Genomic DNA, 21,872 nt, shown 5'->3' with positions numbered 1-21,872 from the left:
TAGCGACACGGGGCCAGGTACGCCTGGTGGTATCAGGGACCTCAACCTCCTTGTCCGAACTTTGGGTCAGACTGACACTGCTTTCTACCGGTTCGTATTCTGACCCGCTGGATTCGTCAGATGAGGGTTCCCATTCCTCATCTGACTGGGTCAGAAGCCTGTCAGAAGAATACCCCCTGTTTGACATTTGGACAACTAAATTTAGGGGGTATTCCCTGAGACTACCCAAGAAAAAGAGCAAGCCTGTCTTACAAATGGGAGGCTAGCGAAGTACCGGAGGCCGCTGCGATTGATAAAAAAAAAAAAAAATTGTCACTGCGGCGGGGCGGGCGTGGGTGAACGCACGTGTGGGCGACCAATCAGGCCTGATCGGGCAAACACTGCGTTTTGGGTGGAGGGCGAGCTAAGGTGACACTAATACTATTATAGATCTGACTGTGATCAGTTCTGATCACTTACAGATACTATAAATGTACAAATGCTGATTAGCGCTACGCTAATCAGCGAATCAGTGACTGCGGTGCCGTGGGCTGGGCGCTAACGGAAGCTAACTACCTACCAAAGGGGGCCTAAACTAAGCTAAACCTAAAAGTCAATACTAGTGAAAAAAAAAAAGTGACAGTTTACACTGATCACTTTTTTCCCTTTCACTAGTGATTGACAGGTGATTGAAAGGGGTGATCAAGGGGTTAATTGGGGTGATGGGGGTGTGATCTGGGGCTAAGTGTAGTGTGCTTGGTGTACTCACTGTGACCTGTGCTCTCTGCAGGGTCCAACCGACGAAAAGGACCCAGCAGAGGAGCACAGAAGCCATTTAACACATTATATTTATAAATATAATGTGTTAAGTGACTTCTGATTCGATTTTTCAAAATCACCAACCTGCCAGGGCTGATCATTGACTGGCAGGTTGGTGACCAACTTCTTCTGCGCCTTTTACCGGCGCGAACTGCGCATGCGCGGGCCGCATCTACGCGTCATCTCGCGTCTCGCGAGATGACGCTTAGATGCGTCCACCCAGAATAGCCGTGGAGCGTAGCCATCATCGACCCCCTTCATCTCCCTCGTATCCCACAGGAGAACAGGCTCCTCACAGTCGGCAATCAAGAAAAAATAAAAATAAATTGTTAGACTGAATAACTATAGACATAGCAGTCGGTCACAATTACACAATTATTCTAAAAGGAACAGGGAATACAGTATTCAAGGCAAGGGATTCAACATGGAGATCTGAAAAGCACAAAGGTATTAAAGGTAATCTGTCACCAGGATTTGATGTATAGAGCTGAGGACATGGGTTGCTAGATCGCCGCTAGCACATCTGCAATACCCAGTCCCCATAGCTCTGTGTGCTTTTATTGTGGGAAAAAAAATATTTGATCCATATGCAAATTACCCTGAGATGAGTCCTGTATGTGAGAGGAGTCCAGCGTGAAGAAGCCCAGCACCGCCCCGCATCTTCAGAATCTCCTCCTCGCTCCCCGACATCAGACAGCCAGAGCGCCGTAATCTCGCCATGTGTGAGCTAGCACATGTGCAGTGTCCTAATAGTGTTCCTTCCCTGTGCTGGCATCAGCCTCAGGGAAGGAACTGCGCATGCGTCGGAGCATAGTGGTCAAGCCCAATGCCGGCCGCGGGAGCCCACCCCGCCGGCCGGAAGAGTCAGGGGCCCGGAAGCCTGGGCCAAAATTTTTGCGGCGCCCGGCCGCACCGGAATGTCAATGCCGGCCGGAGGCGAGGCCTTACGCCACTGCCGTCAGGAGCGGGCCCCAGGCCCTGAGCAACACTCTGGTAAGGAGATGGGGGGACCCTGAGATCGGGTGCCCGTGTGGATGGAGGAACCGGCAGGAGAAGGCAGGCAAACGCGGCAGAAACTATGTCGCAGCATTCTGCAACTAGCGGTGGGGAGAAAGCCACTAGCTGCATGTCCTATGGGGGCCAGGCAGGGGGGGGGGAACAGGGAGCAGATTGCCACTCTGCGGAACCCCAGGGGCCAGCCTAGATCCAGCAGGGGAAGGGTCCAGAGGCACAGTATGGGGGTCAGGCACGCAGGAGACCGGGGGTGGTGGGGGGGGGGGGGGACGTAGGGCTGGAGAAGCCACTCTCTCACCATAGCAGTCTTCACCCTCGGTCCGTTCCAGCAGGGTCGCCCCTTCAGCTACTGGCACCGTAGTGGCAGGACGCTGGTAGAGGGACTTGGCGTGCGGGTGACCCTTGCGCTGGCGGGATGCAGGGGAGCTGGGCTGCACTGGTCCACCTTGCCTTCTGTGGGGGAGGCAGCAGTGCGGTGACCGGTACTGGCGCAGCTCGACCCTGGGAGAAGCAGAGAGGTCTAGTGCGTCTCTGTTGTCCCTGATGGTCTGGAACAAAAAGAAAAGAAAAAAGTAAAAATCAAAATTTTAACAAAATTTAAACAAGGAGAAAACAGCCCTGCAGAGCAGGGAGTGTCTTGCCTCCTTGGACACTAAGCAAAAAACTGGAGGAGGGGGCTTAACAGTTTTACAACAGAAAATTTTACAACAGAAAGTGAAAAATGTCATTTTTTTGCAAAAAAATCTGTAATTTTTGATTTATATCAAAAAAAGTAAAAATGTCAGCAACAATGAAATACCACCAAATGAAAGCTCTGTTAGTGAGAAGAAGAGGAGGTAAAATTCATTTGGGTGGTAAGTTGTATGACCGAGCAATAAACCGTGAAAGTAGTGTAGTGCAGAATTGTAAAAAGTGGTCTGGTCATTAAGGGGGTTTAAGCTAGGGGGGCTGAGGTGGTTAAAAAGAAGAGCAAACGGCCATTCTATAGTAAACTTCCACTTAGCCGATTCATACCAGGCTGCAGACCTGACAGAAACTTCTTCTAGTGATTCCAAAGTGTGGACCACCCAAAGAGAGAGATCATTATATTATAAAGATACTGCCTTCCTGATACCATACAGCTTTTCTTTGCAGCTGAATGTTAAAAATATATTTTCAAATATATAACTTTGTAAAATATATTTTCATTTACATTTTTTAAATATCTTAAAATATATTTGAGTGAGACAATATATTGTACATATATGTCAAACATATAAATTTATTTACTAAATATATTCAAAATATATTTCTCTTCCATATGGGTTAAACAATGCCCCAATATGCTGCACACCCCACCTGTATTAATCATCGCCCCCCAATATGCTGCGCACACCGCCTGGATGAAGCAAAGCCCCCCAAAGTACTGCACACATCGCCTGGATGTAGAAATGCCCCACAATATGCTGCACACACCGCCTGGATGTAGGAATGCCCCTCAATATGCTGCACACACCGCCTGTATGTAGAAATGCCCCTCAATATGCTGCACACACCGCCTAGATGGAGAAATGCCCCCCAATATGCTGCGCACACCGCCTGGATGGAGAAATGCCCCCCAATATGCTGCGCACACCGCCTGGATGAAGCAAACCCCCCCAATAAGCTGCACACACCGCCAGGATGTAGAAATGCCCCTCAATATGCTGCACACACCGCCTGGATGGAGAAATGCCCCCCAATATGCTGCACACACCGCCTGGATGGAGAAATGCCCCCCAATATGCTGCATACACCGCCTGGATGGAGAAATGTCCCCCAAAATGCTGCACACACCATCTGGATGAAGCAATGCCCCCCCAATATGCTGAACACACCGCCTGGATGGAGAAATGCCCCCCCCCCCAATATGCTGCGCACACCGCCTGGATGGAGAAATGCCCCCCAATATGCTGCGCACACCGCCTGGATGGAGAAATGCCCCCCAATATGCTGCGCACACCGCCTGGATGGAGAAATGCCCCCCCAATATGCTGCGCACACCGCCTGGATGGAGAAATGCCCCCCCAATATGCTGCGCACACCATCTGGATGGAGAAATGCCCCCCAATATGCTGCACACACCATCTGGATGGAGAAATGCCCCCCCAATATGCTGCATACACCGCCTGGATGGAGAAATGCCCCCCAATATGCTGCACACACCGCCTGGATGGAGAAATGCCCCCCAATATGCTGCACACACAGCCTGGATGAAGCAAAGCCCCCCAAAGTACTGTGCACACCGCCTGGATGGAGAAATGCCCCCCAATATGCTGCACACACCGCCTGGATGAAGCAATGCCCCCCAATATGCTGCACACACCGCCTGGATGGAGAAATGCCCCCCAATATGCCGCGCACACCGCCTGGATGGAGAAATGCCCCCCAATATGCTGCGCACACCGCCTGGATGGAGAAATGCCCCCCAATATGCCGCGCACACCGCCTGGATGGAGAAATGCCCCCCAATATGCTGCACACACCGCCTGGATGGAGAAATGCCCCCCAATATGCTGCACACACCGCCTGGATGGAGAAATGTCCCCCAAAATGCTGCACACACCATCTGGATGAAGCAATGCCCCCCAAAATACTGCATACACCGCCTGGATGGAGAAATGTCCCCCCAATATGCTGCGCACACCGCCTGGATGGAGAAATGTCCCCCCAATATGCTGCGCACACCGCCTGGATGGAGAAATGTCCCCTAAAATGCTGCACACACCATCTGGATGAAGCAATGCCCCCCAAAATACTGCATACACCGCCTGCAAGGAGAAATGCCCCCCAATATGCTGCACACAACGCCTGGATGGAGAAATGCCCCCCAAAATGATGCACACACCGCCTGGATGGAGAAATGCCCCCAAATATGCTGCACACACCGCCTGGAATGAGAAATGCCCCCCAATATGCTGCGCACACCGCCTGGATGGAGAAATGTCCCCCCAATATGCTGCACACACCGCCTGGATGGAGAAATGCCCCCCAATATGCTGCGCACACCGCCTGGATGGAGAAATGCCCCCCAATATGATGCACACACCTGGTGGAGTATACAATGCCCCCCCAAATATGCTGCGCACACCGCCTGGATGGAGAAATGCCCCCCAATATGATGCACACACCTGGTGGAGTATACAATGCCCCCCCAAATATGCTGCATCCCCCTTTGAAGCATTGTCCCCCAAAATGCTGCACACCCCACCTGTATTAATCATTGCCCCCGTCCCCCAAAATGCTGCACACCCCACCTGTTTTAATCATTGCCCCCCAATATGCTGCAACCACGCCCCCTGCTAGAAGCCAGCAATCTAATGAGCGCTGTGTAGTGTGGAAAATCCGCGCGTGCGCGGTGTCAGGGTAAGGAGATGTTTTGCATGTCGAAAGACTGTGAAATCTCCTTAACCCTGACGGCGCATGCGCAGCTGGGTGCACGCGCGGTATTCTCGCGCGCACCAAGGAATCTGCGCGCAGTTTATCATGAGTTCACTAAGTTCCTGGTCGCCCGTTGTACTGCGCAAGCGCTGAGGCGCACCCCCCCCCCCCCCCGACACCCCCCCGGAAGTCACGTGGGGTAAGGTTTTCTTTCAAGGTAAGGTTTTTTTCTCAGAACACCGGTGTCCAGCTAACTGCTGTGAAATATCCCTACCCCTGCGCGGCACACCTCCTCACGTCATGTCGGGTGCAGCCGGAATTGACGAGAGTAGGGAATTCTCACGGGATAGGGAAATCTAACGGAACACCGGTTCCAACAAATCAGTGCTGCGAACGAGGCTTGCAACGCAAATGCTGCGTCCTCAGAGTTCGAGCATCGTTCTTACCACGCCCCATAGCGACCAACCAGCTTACAGCCGGCGCGTCTATAGCCTTGGTTACCGGTCCTGCGGTGTGCACTAGTGGCGGGGATGAAGTTAACACGGAAACAGGTGCTTTCCCGGGCGAAGGCGTCAGAGCTGGACAGTGTGAAGAAGTTAAACTGCTGGTGAGTTCACCGAGTCCTTGTGCTGCGGGTCCTTCCATGCAGAGCCCTCAGTGTGTGCCACTCCTACACTCAGTGTTAGTTCTGGGATTTCTCCTGATATATCAGAGCCCCAGGTATTATATGAGAAGTGACCTCTAGAATGATGTACTGATTCTGGCCTTCCCTGTGCCTTCACAGTGGATTCTGTCCTTCCATGTGAGGTAAAGGTAGACCTCAGGAGAGGTGACCGCAATGCCATCCCTGTGCCTCCACATTGGATTCTGTCCTTCCATGTGAGGTAAAGGTAGACCTGAGGAGAGCTGACCACAATGCCATCCCTGTGCCTCCACATTGTATTCTGTCCTTCCATGTGAGGTAAAGGTAGACCCGAGGAGAGTTGACCGCAATGAGTTGGTAATTTTCGGGGTAGAGATGAGTATTGTCCGGGATAAAGGCTGCTCATGGTAATCTACAGGGCCCCCTCCACAGCTTTACTCACTTCATGCTCTCCATCTCCTTCTGTCAAAACCTTGCGTAGTTACCAATATTCCCGACTTTGTAGGTACTTTTCTTAATTTTTAGTTACAGTCCCTGCAAATTTGGGCTGTCCTGTCCTGAGAATGTGTAGGCTTATGTACGTTCGACCCATAAATGGGCAGTCCTCGTTAATTTCTAACGATAATTTGTTTTCCCTTAGTCCTAACAGTGGCACAAATGGGGTATTCTGCCCCTGTGGACTGGTTAGGACAGGTGGAAGTTTAATGAAACAATCAAAAAAACACTGGCATGCACACGCCCTCCCTGCCCCCAATAAAGAGGGGTGTGACCCTCCAAACCATGTGCAATTACAAGTAGACAACCATAATCTCAATTAATAAAACATGGGGGGGAAATTTGTGTGCCACTGTTAGGACTAAGGGAAAACAAATTATCGTTAGAAATTAACGATTCCCTTACGTCCTAACCAGTGGCACAAATGGGGATTTAGCAAGTAGAAACCCCCATGGGAGGGTCCTCATGCCTGGCGGAAGATAACACTGTCCGGCCAAATGAGGAATAACTATGTATTCTGGTATCCACTCTATAGTATGAGATAAAAGTGGAGTGAGAACTCCAAGAAGCTGACTTACAGATCACGTCCAATGGGATCGAGCTTCTCTCTGCAAAAGAAGTGGCCACTGCTCGAGTAGAGTGGGCCCTTACAAATTCAGGGGGCTCCGAGCCCTGAGACATATAAGACTCCCGAATTGCCTCTTTAATCCAGCGACTGATGGAGGGCTTAGAGGCTTTCCTCCCCTTATGGGTACTGGAAAAAAGGATAAGGAGGTTTTCATCCTTCCTAAATACCTTGGAGCGTTCCAGGTAAATCCTAAGACATCTCGCAATATCGAGGGTATGGAGCCCTCTTTCCTCAGAGGAGGGGGGTGGAGCCAATGTTGGTAGGGAGATCACCTGATTGATATTGTCAAAGGAAGGAACCTTTGGGATGAAGGTAGGTAAAAATTTTAGAAGTACCCGATCCTGTAGGAACTTCGTATATGGCTCAAAGGCAGAAAAAGCCTGGAGTTCCCCAACTCGCTTTGCAGAGGTCACAGTTAACAAGAAGGTGATCTTCCAGGTCAGGAACCTGAATCCCGCCTCCTCTAGGGGCTCAAAGGGGGGAGATGATAACCCCCTGAGCACGACCGACAAATCCCAAGCCGGGATAGGTCTGATTACTGTAGGCTTTAATCTTGAGGCTCCCTTCAGGAACCCCTTGATAAGGGGGTCTTGAGAAATAGCTCTGTTGAGACAAGCAGAGATTGCTGAAATCTGCACTTTAAGGGTAGCTGGTGATAGCCCCCTGTCCAGACCGTCCTGAAGAAATTGGAGGATCATCGGGATGGAAGCTTCAGCGGATCTTTGCTGATGTCTTGTACACCAGGATGAAAAGATCTTCCAGATTCTGGAGTAGGCCTTATTGGTAGCTTCTGATCTGGAGTGCTCCAGGGTTCTCAAGACAGACCCCGATAGCCCTTCTATCCCTGGAAGGGACTGATCAACCTCCAGGCCGTCAGGTTGAACATTTGAAGATTTGAGGAGACCTGGGTGCCCCCCGACACCAGTACTCTCTCTGGGGGAAGCCTCAGAAATTGACCCCGACTCATCTGTAAGAGTTGGGTAAACCAAGCTCTTTTCGGCCAGTATGGGATAATGGCGATAACTGACGCTTGGTCCTGCCTGATTTTCATCAAGACCCTTGGTATCAAGGAAATTGGAGGGAAGATGTAGGCCCGCCTGAACCTCCATGGGATTGACAGTGCATCTATCGCCACCGGGTTGTCCTCCCTGTAAAGGGAGCAATACTTCTCCACCTTGGTGTTGAACCTCGTTGCCATGAGATCGATCTCTGGCATGCCCCACCTGAGCGTTATCTCCTTGAAGACCTCTGGATGAAGTGACCATTCTCCGGTTGGAAGACCTCGGCTCAGACGATCCGCAATCACATTGTGAACTCCGCGAATGTGAACGGCTGATAAGTGGGTGAGGTTCAGTTCTGCCCAATCCAAAATCACCCCTATCTCTCTCAGGAGACTTTGTGACCTCGTGCCTCCCTGCTTGTTGATATACAGTACAGCGGTCATGCTGTCTGACTGTACCTTCACTGCCTTCCCTCGAATGACGGGAGCAAAATGAAGAAGAGCTAGTCTGATTGCTCTGATCTCCAGGAGATTCGATGACCATAACCTCTCCTGAGGTGTCCAAGTTCCCTGGACTGTTTTGTCCTGAAGATGCGCACCACAGCCTACTAGGGATGCGTCTGAAGTAAGTATGATCCAAGAGGGTTGCATCAGGGACTTGCCGTCCGTGAGGTGGGACCACCACCGCAGAGAGGATCGGACTTTGTAAGGCAGGGAGAGCACGGAATTGAGTCCCACCGGACTGTGATTCCACTTGGCTAATACTTCCGACTGGAGCGGACGTAGGTGCCATAATGCCCAAGGTACCGCCTCTGCGGTTGAAGACATTAGTCCCAACATCCTCATCCACGTTCGAATCGTTACCTGTTTTGGTACAGAGAGGGAACGGGCTGTCTGTTGCACGGATTGCCTTCTTTCGGGAGTGAGATGAATTGTCATCCTGATTGAATCCACCATGAACCCCAGGAACCTTACCGAGGTGGCTGGTTGAAGTTGGGATTTGTCCCAATTGATTATCCATCCTAACTGATGTAGGAATGTAACAGCCTGTTGGATGTGTTGGGACAGGATCGCTTGGGAAGGAGCTCTGAGGAGCCAGTCGTCCAAGTATGGAACTATGCTCAGGCCCTGAAGCCTTAGTGCGGCCACCACAGAGACCACTACTTTGGTGAAAGTGTGTGGGGCTGAAGAAATCCCAAATGGGAGGGCCACAAACTGAAAATGTTTTAGGACCCCCCCGATGTTTACCGCGATCCTTAAGAATCTTCTGGACCCAGGATAGATGGGAATATGGAGATAAGCATCCTTGAGGTCTAAGGTTGCCAAGAAATCTCCCGGCATAAGAAGATTGGTCACTGACTGGATAGTTTCCATACGAAACTTCTTTTGTTTTATGAAACGGTTGAAGAACCTCAGATCTATAATCATCCTCCAACCACCGGTACTCTTGGGTACCAGGAAAACTGGGGAGTAGATACCTGTTCCCCTCTCTTGGAGAGGAACCTCTTCTAAGGCCCCCTTCTGGAAGTATTCTAGCACGTAGCTTTCTAGAATCTTCTGCTTGTTGCTGGGAAGAAGCCTTGTCTGGACAAACTTGTCCAGAGGCAAACTGCTCAAGTCTACAAGGTAGCCATGAGAAATTACACGCAGGACCCAACTGTCCTGGATATGATCCTGCCAACAAGGTAGAAAGTGCTGTAGGCGGCCGCCTAGGGGAATGTGGGGAGAAGGGAGCCCGAGATCTCCACTCAGACCGGCTAAATACCAAAAGCCTCGAGGAGGCCCGCAATCAGAGCGCCGAGGACTTCTTGGGGGGGTCTAGAACCCCGAGAGGATCTTCCTCCTCTACGGGAACCCCAATTCCTCTGGGGTCTGGGTTGCGGTTCCGCTCTGGAACTATACCCCTTGCCCCGACCACGAAAGGACTGCTGGGGAAGGGACTTGCCCTTCTTGTCCGACAGCCCCTCCATTATGTGGTCAAGCTCTGCATCAAAGAGTTTGCCGGGTTCATATGCCATGGCACAGAGGTTATGTTTTGAGGTCGTATCGGCCTTCCAAGGTTTCAACCAAAGCGGACGCCTGCCCGCGGTTGAAAGAGCCATGGTCTTGGATGCCAATTTCAGTTGTTGTGGAGCTGCGTCACACAAGAAGTCAATGGCTAGGCTGGCCGTCTTACATGAGGCCAGAATGTCGTCCCTAGAGACCCCTTGGTCCAGGTCAGACTGGATGTGAGAAAATCTAGATTTTAGAAAATTCGCCACTTCGGACGAGGAAATTGCGACAGAGGCGGAGGCCGAGGAGTAAGCGCGCCTAAGGGCGCAGTCCGCCTTCCGATCCATTGGGTCCAGCAAACTTGACCCGTCGCCTGAAGGGATCAGGGTCCTTCTGGATAATTTTGCTATCGTCATGTCCACTTTGGGGACAGGCCCCCAGGACGATACCTGATCCTCTTTAACCGGGAACACCGCCTTGAACCTTTTGGTCAACACTGGACCTTTCTCTGGCTTTCTCCACTCTGTTTTCATCAGAGACAGGAGAGAATCATCCGCTTTAAAGGCCCTAGGCCCCCTAGAGGCAGAGGATGAGGCTTCTCCCGGATCAACGTCCTGGTCCCCAGACCGGATGGATTTTAGTAGTCGCTGTGCCTTCTCCAGCGGAAAAAAATATGCGAATCCATCCTCCTCATTCGAGGAGGAAGAGGCTGAACCCTCTCTCGCCTCCTGACCCCCCGAGACCTCCATCGCACGATGGGGGGAGGAGGGACGATGACGCTTGGAGACCAGGGCACTCTTCAATTCCTGTATGGAGGCGTTGACCTGGGTCATGTTGGACTCCATGTACCCCTTCACCCAATCGACCACGTCGTGGACAGATGGCTCCAGCTGGGGGAGGGTCTTGGCCCTGCAGGATGGGCACCGGGAGAAATCGTAAGAGTCCTCCAGGACGATCTGACAGTCATGGCACTGCAGGTGGCGCCTCTTGCCCGCCGACTTCCTGCTGGGCTCTCGCTCACCGTCACCGGTAGACGACATGGCTGAAAATGAAAAGAGACATGAATTTAGCAAAATTCAAGAAAACAGAGCTTAATCGCAAGCTTCCGGATCTTTACCCAGAAGATCCTAGCAAGCTCTTATAATAAGCAAAAGATTTTCCGCACACAGAGGTTAGCAAACACTCCAGCACCAAACCACACTCAAGGTTAACAGCAAGCTGCGCTCCAGGAGACTGAACCTGGAGCTTCATCCAGTTTAAATAGGGTTGTTGGCGCCAAAAAAGAAAGCCCCGCCCCAAAAGGGGCGGGGTAATCCTCTAAGTTTATATCTTTAAGACTAAAAGAAAAAACTCTATAATATGGACCCAGAGAGGGACCCTGAAACATCTAAAGGCCCCCCACGGCCCTATAACATCAAAAATACACCTCCGGCCGACGATCCGATCGGCCGGAGCGAAACCCAGAAGTGACGTCACCTGACATCACTTCCGCAGGATGCCGGCGCCTAGCCGAACATGCAGGACGCCGCCACCGCCGCTCCAGCACTCAGCTCTGTAAATAAGATAAGCCCCACAGTAGCAGGGCTCTGTACAAGGGAGGCAACAGCAGATTAAGACCGGAGGACATCCTCAGGCCGCATCGGAGGAGCGGCTCAGTTCCCAAGGGAACATATAAGACTGCCGAATTTTAAATAAAAAGGGGAAAAGACACTCTCTCCACCGCAGGGATGGAGGAGTGCACCACCCGTCCCGTCCTGTCCGCAGGACAGAAAAAAACACATGGTTTGGAGGGTCACACCCCTCTTTATTGGGGGCAGGGAGGGCGTGTGCATGCCAGTGTTTTTTTGATTGTTTCATTAAACTTCCACCTGTCCTAACCAGTCCACAGGGGCAGAATACCCCATTTGTGCCACTGGTTAGGACGTAAGGGAATATGCATTTCCAGGTATGGGACCTATATCAGAGTAGGTTTAAGCTGAAGTTACAAGCACCTCTACTGTATTGCTCGCCCCAGGCCGGTTTACACAGACCGATCAGCCATGCTTTCACCCGATGGAGTGCTTGCTTGACTGACCTGAGGAGCCTTTCACCTGCATATCTGTTACTACAAGGACAAGGACGCAGTGCAGATCCTGACACAGGGGCACATCGTCTTCCAGTTGTTACCCTACTTAGCGTACTCTGGCATGTAAAGGTATGATTTTTTTTTTTACATAAAAAAATAAATAAGGAGCAATAAAAAAAATCACAGGAAAAAAATGTGCCCTTCATGCAGCGTAAATAGTTTCTCATGGCCCTCCTGTACTGGTACTAGTATTGCCCATAACAGTTCATAAGGAACAATGAGGGTGCTGGGGAGCTTTCTGGGGGTCATTATAGGGGTTGGATAACCCCTTTAAATGTATCCAAGTAAGCACTCGTGCACACGGCTGTAGTTTTGGTCTGCATTGTGAGGCAGTGACATGCCTCGTATATGACGGACGGCATGTATCTCCAAGAATGGTGTACATATTAAGGAGATACATATTGTGGTTTGCTGTGGTGTGCCTGAGACGTGCCACCAAGGTACCCGGCCTTGGTGGATGGGAGCCAGAAGCTAGTGTCCACTAGGGGTGGGCGATATATGCGATATGGACGATATGAATCTGTGCAACGATACAGATTTTGTCAATATCGCATATATCACCAGACCGCGATATGACCAGGAGCGGTAGTGAATAGACTAACCCGAATCTTCTCTGCTCACCGCCGTGGCTCTGGCTCTCGACTCCGCACAGCGCTGTACTGTAGTTGCCAGGGCCTGGCATGCACACAGCTTCAGCCCGCTGGCTGACGCTGTATGTGACGTCAGGTCCTGCAATGCATGCTGGGAAGAAGATGCGACACCTGCTGAGTGAGGACTGCCGACTCGCCGAGCACCCTGGCCTGCTGGATAGGCAAGTATAGCGATTCTGGAGGGGCAAATGCCACATGGGGGCTGATGGCACTGGCTCTTCTGGGCTGGGGGACATATGGCAGGCAGATGGCAAATGCCACATGGGGGCTGATGGCAATGGCTCTTCTGGGGGACATATGGCAGGCAGATGGCAAATGCCACATGTGGGCTGATGGCACTGGCTCTTCTGGGGGACATATGGGGCAGGCAGATGGCACTGGCTCTTCTGGGCTTGGGGACATATGGCAGGCAGATGGCAAATGCCACATGGGGGCTGATGGCACTGGCTCTTCTGGGCTGGGGGACATATGGCAGGCAGATGGCAAATGCCACATGGGGGCTGATGGCAATGGCTCTTCTGGGGGACATATGGCAGGCAGATGGCAAATGCCACATGTGGGCTGATGGCACTGGCTCTTCTGGGGGACATATGGGGCAGGCAGATGGCACTGGCTCTTCTGGGCTTGGGGACATATGGCAGGCAGATGGCAAATGCCACATGGGGGCTGATGGCACTGGCTCTTCTGGGGGACATATGGCAGGCAGATGGCAAATGCCACATGGGGGCTGATGGCTCTTCTGGGGGACATATGGCAGGCAGATGGCAAATGCCACATGGGGGCTGATGGCACTGGCTCTTCTGGGAGACATATGGGGCAGGCAGATGGCAAATGCCACATGGGGGCTGATGGCTCTTCTGGGGGACATATGGCAGGCAGATGGCAAATGCCACATGGGGGCTGATGGCACTGGCTCTTCTGGGAGACATATGGGGCAGGCAGATGGCAAATGCCACATGGGGCTGATGGCTCTTCTGGGGGACATATGGCAGGCAGATGGCAAATGCCACATGGGGGCTGATGGCACTGGCTCTTCTGGGAGACATATGGGGCAGGCAGATGGCAAATGCCACATGGGGGCTGATGGCACTGGCTCTTCTAGGCTGGGGGACATATGGCAGGCAGATGGCAATTGCCACATGGGGGCTGATGGCACTGGCTCTTCTAGGCTGGGGGACATATGGCAGGCAGATGGCAAATGCCACATGGGGGCTGATGGCACTGGCTCTTCTGGGCTGGGGGACATATGGCAGGCAGATGGCAAATGCCACATGGGGGCTGGTGGCACTGGCTCTTCTGGGCTGGGGGACATATGGCAGGCAGATGGCAAATGCCACATGGGGGCTGGTGGCACTGGCTCTTCTGGGCTGGGGGACATATGGCAGGCAGATGGCAAATGCCACATGGGGCTGATGGCACTGGCTCTTCTGGGCTGGGGGACATATGGCAGGCAGATGGCAAATGCCACATGGGGCTGATGGCACTGGCTCTTCTGGGCTGGGGGACATATGGCAGGCAGATGGCAAATGCCACATGGGGCTGATGGCACTGGCTCTTCTGGGCTGGGGGACATATGGCAGGCAGATGGCAAATGCCACATAGGGGCTGATGGCACTGGCTCTTCTGGGAGCAGGAATCCATGAATAACCATGATTCTTCTCAGGTGGCCGGGACACTTTTCCAGGCCCAGTCTGCAATGATTGTGAAGTTGGTTCTCGCCAACAAATTACTTTTAAACTACACAGACCGATTAAATCCACTCGCCTGTCTCTACTTTATTCTGCCGTTAGTATGGGCAGCATAAAGTTGATGACAGGTTCCCTTTAACGGAAAAGAAACCCGTTGAACTTGAAGGGTTTTTAGTTTAAATATGTGCAGCTTTTTATTTTTGTGCAATATAAATAAGTAATCAGGACAGGAGGAAGAAATGTAATGTTTATTTTTTTACATTTTGAACTTTATTTTCAACAAATTTGTGTTTTACTAACACTTAGTCTTCATCTTTACATTGTTTGGAAAAAGATCTGTTACTGTGTTAACAATACACATTAAAGTTTTGTAATTTGTATTTTTTGTATACATACAGAAGAAAATAATATATCGCAATATATATCGCACATGCTTCAAATTATATCGCAATATAGATTTTAGGCCATATCGCCCACCCCTAGTGTCCATAATATAGATAGTAGACACTGTTACCTAGAATAGCTGCTAACAGCTAATCCAGGCCTGGCTTTTACTGGGAGTAAGCAAAGAGCTGGGTGGGTGCTTACTCCCCACGGTTCACACCGGGATTTATATGTGGCTCATGTTCACGATTGTGTTTTAAAAGTGAGTAGCAGGAAGCAGGGTGTGTCTGTGGAGTGAGAGATTACAGATCACCAAGTGCAAGGCATGTGTGAAGGAAACACTGGCCTGTGGAGTGATTACATTACCCAGCTGCGATCCGGCTGTAACTTAGACTACTTTCACATCAGCGTTTTCAATTCCGCTGTTGAGATCCGTCATAGGATCTTAATAGCGGAAGAAAACTCTTCTGTTTTGTCCCCATTCATTGTCAATGGGGATGAAACTGAACTAAAGGAAACTGAGTGCACCAGAATGGATTCCGTTCCATTTGGTTGCGTCTCCATCGCAGACAGAAAAATACTGCAAGCAGTGTTTTTTCTGTCCACGATGTGGTGCGGAGCAAGTATGATCCGTCCTGTCACACAATGTAAGTCAATGGGGGCTGATCTGTTTTCTCGGACACAATAGAAAACGGATCCGTCCCCCATTGACTTTCAATAGTGTTCATGACAGATCCGTCATGGCTATATGAGACATAATACAAACGTATCCATTCATGACGGATGCATGCAGTTGTATTATTGTAATGGAAGCGTTTTTGCAGATCCATGACGGATGCGCAAAAAACGCTAGTGTGAAAGTAGCGTTGGTGATGGATCATGTGATGAGTGCAGTGACGTCACCAAAGGTCCTTTTCTCCCAGGTCCTCAAAGAAGAAGAAAGAAGACAAGCCGGGCTGCGCAAACAAGTGGATGAGGTGAGTTTAATATTATTATTATTATTATTTTTAACCCCCTCCATCCCTAATTTACTTAGCATTCTGTATGAAGAATGCTATTATTTTCCCTTATAACCATGTTATAAAGGAAAATAATAAAATTTACACAACGCCGATCCCAAACCCGAACTTATGTGAAGAAGTTCGGGTCTGGGTACCAAACATGCCGATTTTTCTCACGCGTGTCCAAAACGCATTGAAAAGCTTTGCACTCGCACAGAAAAATCGTGCATTTTCCCGCAACGCACCCGCATCCTATCCGTCCCTCACATGCGACCGCCCCTGAAACGCGTTGACTTGGAATAAAATTATTTTCTTCATAATCACCATCCTGGTCCTGAGTCCATCTGCTTCAGCGCCGTAAAAAAAAGGTCCGATCTTCTACTCCACTGACGACTCTACGAATTGGTGAGATTGATCTTCTGCTATCAATCAGCCTGACATAATGATCTCCAGCCTTGTGCTCGCCAACATTCTCACCTGAGTTAACAAGACGATTACTGAAATGATCTCAGCAGGTCCTTTAATGACAGCAATGAAATGCAGTGGAAAGGTTTTTTTTGGGATTAAGTTAATTTTCATGGCAAAGAAGGACTATGCAATTCATCTGATAACTCTTCATAACATTCTGGAGTATATGCAAATTGCTATTATAAAAACTTAAGCAGCAACTTTTCCAATTTCCAATATTTATGTAATTCTCAAAACTTTTGGCCACGACTGCAGACTTTGCTCTCTCCAATGGGAAGGTTCTAGACTGTTTGGTTCCTCTCTTGATGACATCTTAGAGAGAGCCTCTGACAAAAAGAACGGCTTTCCGGTTCCCCAGAAAACTTATTTTTTTCGTAAACCCAAGGCCAGTTTTAAAAGGCAAAGTTATAGAAGTGAAAGAGAAAAATTTCCTAAAAGGTCTGGGAGTTTTTTGTTTAAAACCCAGGAAAACATACCAAAAGATAAACCGCAATGATGCCAGAGGTCAGGTGGGAGGAAGACTGTCTCAGTTCTTCCCAGCCTCAAAATCCATTTCTCAGAACAAGTGGATCCTAAGTGTAATAGAACACGGATTCTGGCTGGAGTTAATTTCTCGTCCAAAAATTTGTTTACACTCAGACAGTTCGTCCGAAATATCTGGAAAAAAGGAAAGCTTTAGAATCAAAGATTTTTTTTTTTCTCTCTTAGACAAGTGAGTAGTTTGTCCAGTCCCCAAGACAGAGAGGGGCAAAGGGTTCTATTCCCCTTTGTTCCATTTGGTTTCTTCACCAAAAATATTCAGGGTTATTTTAAATCTAAAGAAACTGAACAAATCCCTGGTCTACAAGAAATTTTGAATAGAGACGATGAAAACAACTGTGAATCTCCTCTTCCTGGATCTGGAGGATGCGTATTACCATGTACTAATCCATTCCTCCTCCCAAATGTTTTTAAGAACAGCAATCTGGGTTCAGGGGAAGTTGCTGCATCTCCAATACAGAGCGCTTCCCTTCGGTGTAGCGCAAGCTCCAAGAATCTTCACCAAAGTGGTAGCAGAGTTAGCGGCTTTTTTAAGACAGTCAGGAATTACTCTGGTGCCCTATCTGGACGATTTTTTGATAGTCTCTCAGTCAAAATAAGGTCTAGAAAAATATATGAATTTCCTCTGCTCCGCTTTAGAAAATCTGGGATGGATAATCAATTGGAAAAAATAAAATCTGATTCCTTCTCAAGTTTGCGTCTTTTTGGGGGATTCAGTTGGACTCCTGTTTACAAAAAAGTTTTCTACCACCTCAAAGGAGAGAGTAGATTATGGAACAAATTAGGGTTGTTGCGGGTATCGAAATTTCGATACCCAATCGATACTTCTGTCCCGGTATCGATACGATACCGGGATTTCCATTTTTTCGATACTGGGCTGCGCTTCTGCGCAGTCTAGTATCTCTGAACATGAGAGCGCTGCTCTCAGCGCGCTCATGTTCTCTCAGCAGCACGGGGAGAAGGAAGCAGTCTCTCCCTCCCCCTGTGCTGCTGCCGCCGCTGCCACCAATGAGAAGAGAGGGGTGGAGGAGGGGCGGGCGCACTGCGCCATCAATGATAGTACTTTTCCTACACAGAGCCGCGCCCAGCGATGTCCCAGCACTCACCATTAGTCCTGGGCGCCGCTCCGTTTGCCCGCTGTGCCCCATTACTGTCTCCTCTCCTGCTCCACATGCTGATTACTATCGGAGGGATGGGGAGGAGACATCAGCTTCTCTAGTGGGCGTTCCTTCCTGCGCTGCGATTGGACAGCGCTACAGCCAGGGAGAAGGAACGCCCACTAGTGAAGCTGATGTCTCCTCCCCATCCCTCCGATAGTAATCAGCATGTGGAGCAGGAGAGGAGACAGTAATGGGGCACAGCGGGCGAACGGAGCGGCGCCCAGGAATAATAGTAAGTGCTGGGACATCGCTGGGCGCCGCTCTGTGTAGCCTAATACTGAAAGTCTGGACCCAGGAAAAGTAGACTTTAACCCATAATACAGGAGGCGGGTGCCGGTAGCAGAATCGCATTGCCGGCATCCTGCCCCTGACACCCGCCTCCTGTATTAAGGGGTAATTATCATTGGTGGTGCAGTGTGCCCATTCTCCCCCCCCCCCCTCAACCCCGCATCCCATTAAAATCATTGGTGCCGGCCCCTCTCTACCACCCCAGTATTAAAATCATTGGTGGCAGTGGCCACAAGGTCCTCTCCCCTCCCCCTCATTGGTGGTGCAGTGGCAGCTTCTGATCGGAGCCCCAGCTGTGTAAGCCTGGGGCTCCGATCAGTTGCCATGGCAGCCAGGACGCTACTGAAGCCCTGGCTGCCATGGTAACATCCGTGATGCTGTGTGCACAGAGCACAGAGCAGCAGGGACAGTGTGAAGTCCTAATTACCCTGATAGAGCTCTATCAGGGTGAATAGGACAAGGGATGAAAAGATCCCAGGTTCTGGCCCCTAGGGGGGGGAATCGTTATTAAATAAAAAGTGTAAAAAAAAAAGGAAAAAAATACCCCACCAACATATGAAGTATGAATCACCCCCTTTTCCCAATTTCACATATAAAATGTATAAATAATAAACATATTACATATTGCCACGTCAGAAAAGTCCAAACTATTAAAATATTAAAAAAATCTATGCGGTGAACGCCAGAACAGAAAAAATAAAAAAATACTGCGCGATTCGCCATTTTTTAAAATGCAGAATGCATGTGGCTTTTTTTTTTTTCACGTGGTATCGAATGGTATCGAGTATCGCAATACTTTTTCATGGTATCGAAACCGAATAAAAAAATTGGTATCGCAACAACTCTAGAACAAATATGGTCAGTCTTTCTGTCCTACCAGTGTACTTTCAGGGAAGCAATGGCGATACTAGGGCAGATGACATCAGCAATCCCAGCAGTACCTTATGCACAGATCCACTGCAGAGATCTTCAAGCAGACATCCTAAGATTGTGGGACGGCTCCCCTTATTCCTTGGATCAAAAATTCCACCTTTCCTCAAAGGCAAGATGCTCCCTGTTGTGGTGGACGGTACCAGAACATCTATCAGCAGAAGTTCCATGGACATTTCCAGACCAGACCATAAATATCACAGATGCCTGCCCTTGGGGTTGGGGAGCCCACTCCCAGAACAGATACTGGCAAGTAGGGATCAACCGATATTGTTTTTTTTTTAGAGCCAATAATCTGTGAATTTTCAGGCCGATAGCCGATAATTTATACCGATATTCTGTGCATTTTTATTTAAAAAAATAAATAAATAAATTCCTACACAAATCTGCTGAAAATGAACATGTTTATTGTTAACATTTAGCTTTTTTGTAAATCTTTCTCTTTCATTTATACTTAATATTTTGGTGTTTGTGTTTTTTATTTATTTATTTATTTCAATTTTTTTACGAGCTGTTAACCCCCTTTAGGGGCTAGAACCCTTGTCCTATTCACCCTAATAGAGCTCTGTTAGGGTGAATAGGATCTCACACTGTCCCTGCTGCCCTGGACTTTGTGCACAAAGCAGCAGGGAGCTGACTATGGCAGCCACGGCTTCAGTAGCGTCCTGGCTGCCATGTTAACTGATCGGAGCCCAGGGCTCCACACTAAAACAAAATATCAAGTAGCCATTGGCTCCTAACCTGAAAAATGTAGGAGCCAAATTTAAAATACATATAATTACGGTATAATAAAAAAAAAAAGTCTTACCTAGGGTTGTCACGATAACCAAATTTTGACTCCATTTCGATACCATAAAAAACTATTGCGATACTCGATACCACGTGAAAAAAAAAAAAAAACGCCAAAAAAGGCGCGTGCATTCCACATTTTATGGAACGTCTCGACCATAATAGAACAGTCCAATCCTAATTTTTGTCGGGACAAGATCACAAAAAAATGGCAAATTGCAAGTTTTTTATTTTTTCTGTTACGGCGTTCACCACATAGGAGATATTTTTAAATTATTTTAATAGTTTGCACTTTTTTGGGTGTGGCGATATGTAATATTTTATTTATATATTTTATATGTAAAATTGGGAAAGGGGGTGATTTAAACTTAATATTTCGGTGTTTTTTATTTTAATAACTGTTTCCCCCCCCCCCCCCCCCCTTATGGGCTAGAACCTGGGATCTTTTCATCCCTTGTCCTATTCACCCTGCACTGTACCACCAATTAGTATAGTTTATGCCTGAATACAAACGCAGGCTGCGGGTGCTGGCCATATCCCATACCTGGCACCCAGCCTCTACGACTGCGCGCTGCGATCCGACGCTATTAACCGCTTAGGTGCCGCACCTGACGGGTTAATAGCGGCTTATCGCAGCGCGCAGTCATAGAGGCTGGGTGCCAGGTATGGGATATGGCCAGCACCCGCAGCCTGCGTTTGTATTCAGGCATAAACTATATTCATCGGTGGCCACAGCCCCTCCCCCTCCTCCTCCCTGCTATCAGTCTATTGGTGGAAGCAGCGGCACAGGGGGGAGGGACTGCCTCCTTCTCCCCTGTGCTGCTGAGGAGAACATGGCACGTGCTGACAGCAGCGCGTGCTATGTCAGTTTAATGTGAAAGTGGCAGAGCAGCGGAGGGTCTAGGCGCAAGTGGTTGCCGCTTTGCAATTCTAAGTCACATTGGCGACCATTTTGGTCACCATCTGGAGCCCCAGGCTTCCACTGCTGGGGCTCTGACTAGAAGCTTCCACTGCACCACCAATGAGGAGGGGAGAGGGGACCCTGTTGCCACTGCCACCAATGACCAACACTGGGGGACGCACTGCACCACCAATGTTTTTAATACTGGGGTTTTGGGGGAGGGGGATAACTCGCCCATTAGAATATAGTAGTAAATGTTCAGATATTAGACACGTAGTAATTAAATTAGCATAAGTGAAAAAAAGGAATATACATGCTTCTAAAATTAACCTTTATTATTAGATTATGGGTAATAGGGCACACCTATTGATAAAAAAAAAATTACGCTCGCATAGCAATACAGTGGATAGATTGGCAGGAATGGTGCATCCTTGCGATGATATATACAAATAATATACCTAGTATAAAGCCACTGTCACTAGCTGCCTCTATTGAAAGGGGAGAGAAACATATAGAGATAAGAAAATAATTACTTATTACTTACTTTTCTTTTCTCTGTTTCTCTCCCCTTTTCAATAGAGGCAGCTAGTGACAGTGGGTTTATACTAGGTACCGTATTTTTCGCTTTATAAGACGCACCTGATAAGATGCACCTAGGTTTTTGAGGAGGAAAATAAGAAAAAAAATATTTTGAACCAAAAGGTGTGTTTTTGGTAGGTTTTGAACTAATGGTGGTCTGTGGATGACGCACTTTTATGCGGGATCTGTGGATGACGCACTGTTATGGGGGGGATCTGTGGATGACGCACTGTTATGGGGGGATCTGTGGATGACACTGATGGGGGGATCTGTGGATGACACTTATGTCCTCCACAGATCCCCATAAGTGTCATCTACAGATCCCCCATCAGATGCATCACTGTGGAGGGAGGATGCGGAGACACTCATGGCGGGGCCCAGTGCAGTGACTCTACTCTAA

At 49.2% G+C, this 21,872-nt stretch overlaps 1 protein-coding gene across 2 annotated transcripts in view; it reads left to right on the top strand.

Annotated features, from left to right (window-relative positions):
- Positions 1 to 5,526: 5,526 nt before the first annotated feature.
- Positions 5,527 to 21,872, top strand: part of CFAP410 (cilia and flagella associated protein 410) — a 136,753-nt gene continuing 120,407 nt past the window's right edge. For both annotated transcript variants that reach the window (XM_040440944.1, XM_040440943.1), the window contains exon 1: positions 5,527 to 5,818. Coding sequence is in view for 1 of the 2 variants with exons in the window: in XM_040440943.1 (XP_040296877.1) it covers positions 5,742 to 5,818 (77 nt within the window). In the remaining variant the exon portion in view is untranslated. The remainder of the gene's footprint in view (positions 5,819 to 21,872) is intronic.

The sequence above is a fragment of the Bufo bufo genome, chromosome 7 (assembly GCF_905171765.1).
Source record: "Bufo bufo chromosome 7, aBufBuf1.1, whole genome shotgun sequence".
NCBI lineage: Eukaryota > Metazoa > Chordata > Amphibia > Anura > Bufonidae > Bufo > Bufo bufo.
This window is presented reverse-complemented; position numbering and strand designations above follow the sequence as displayed.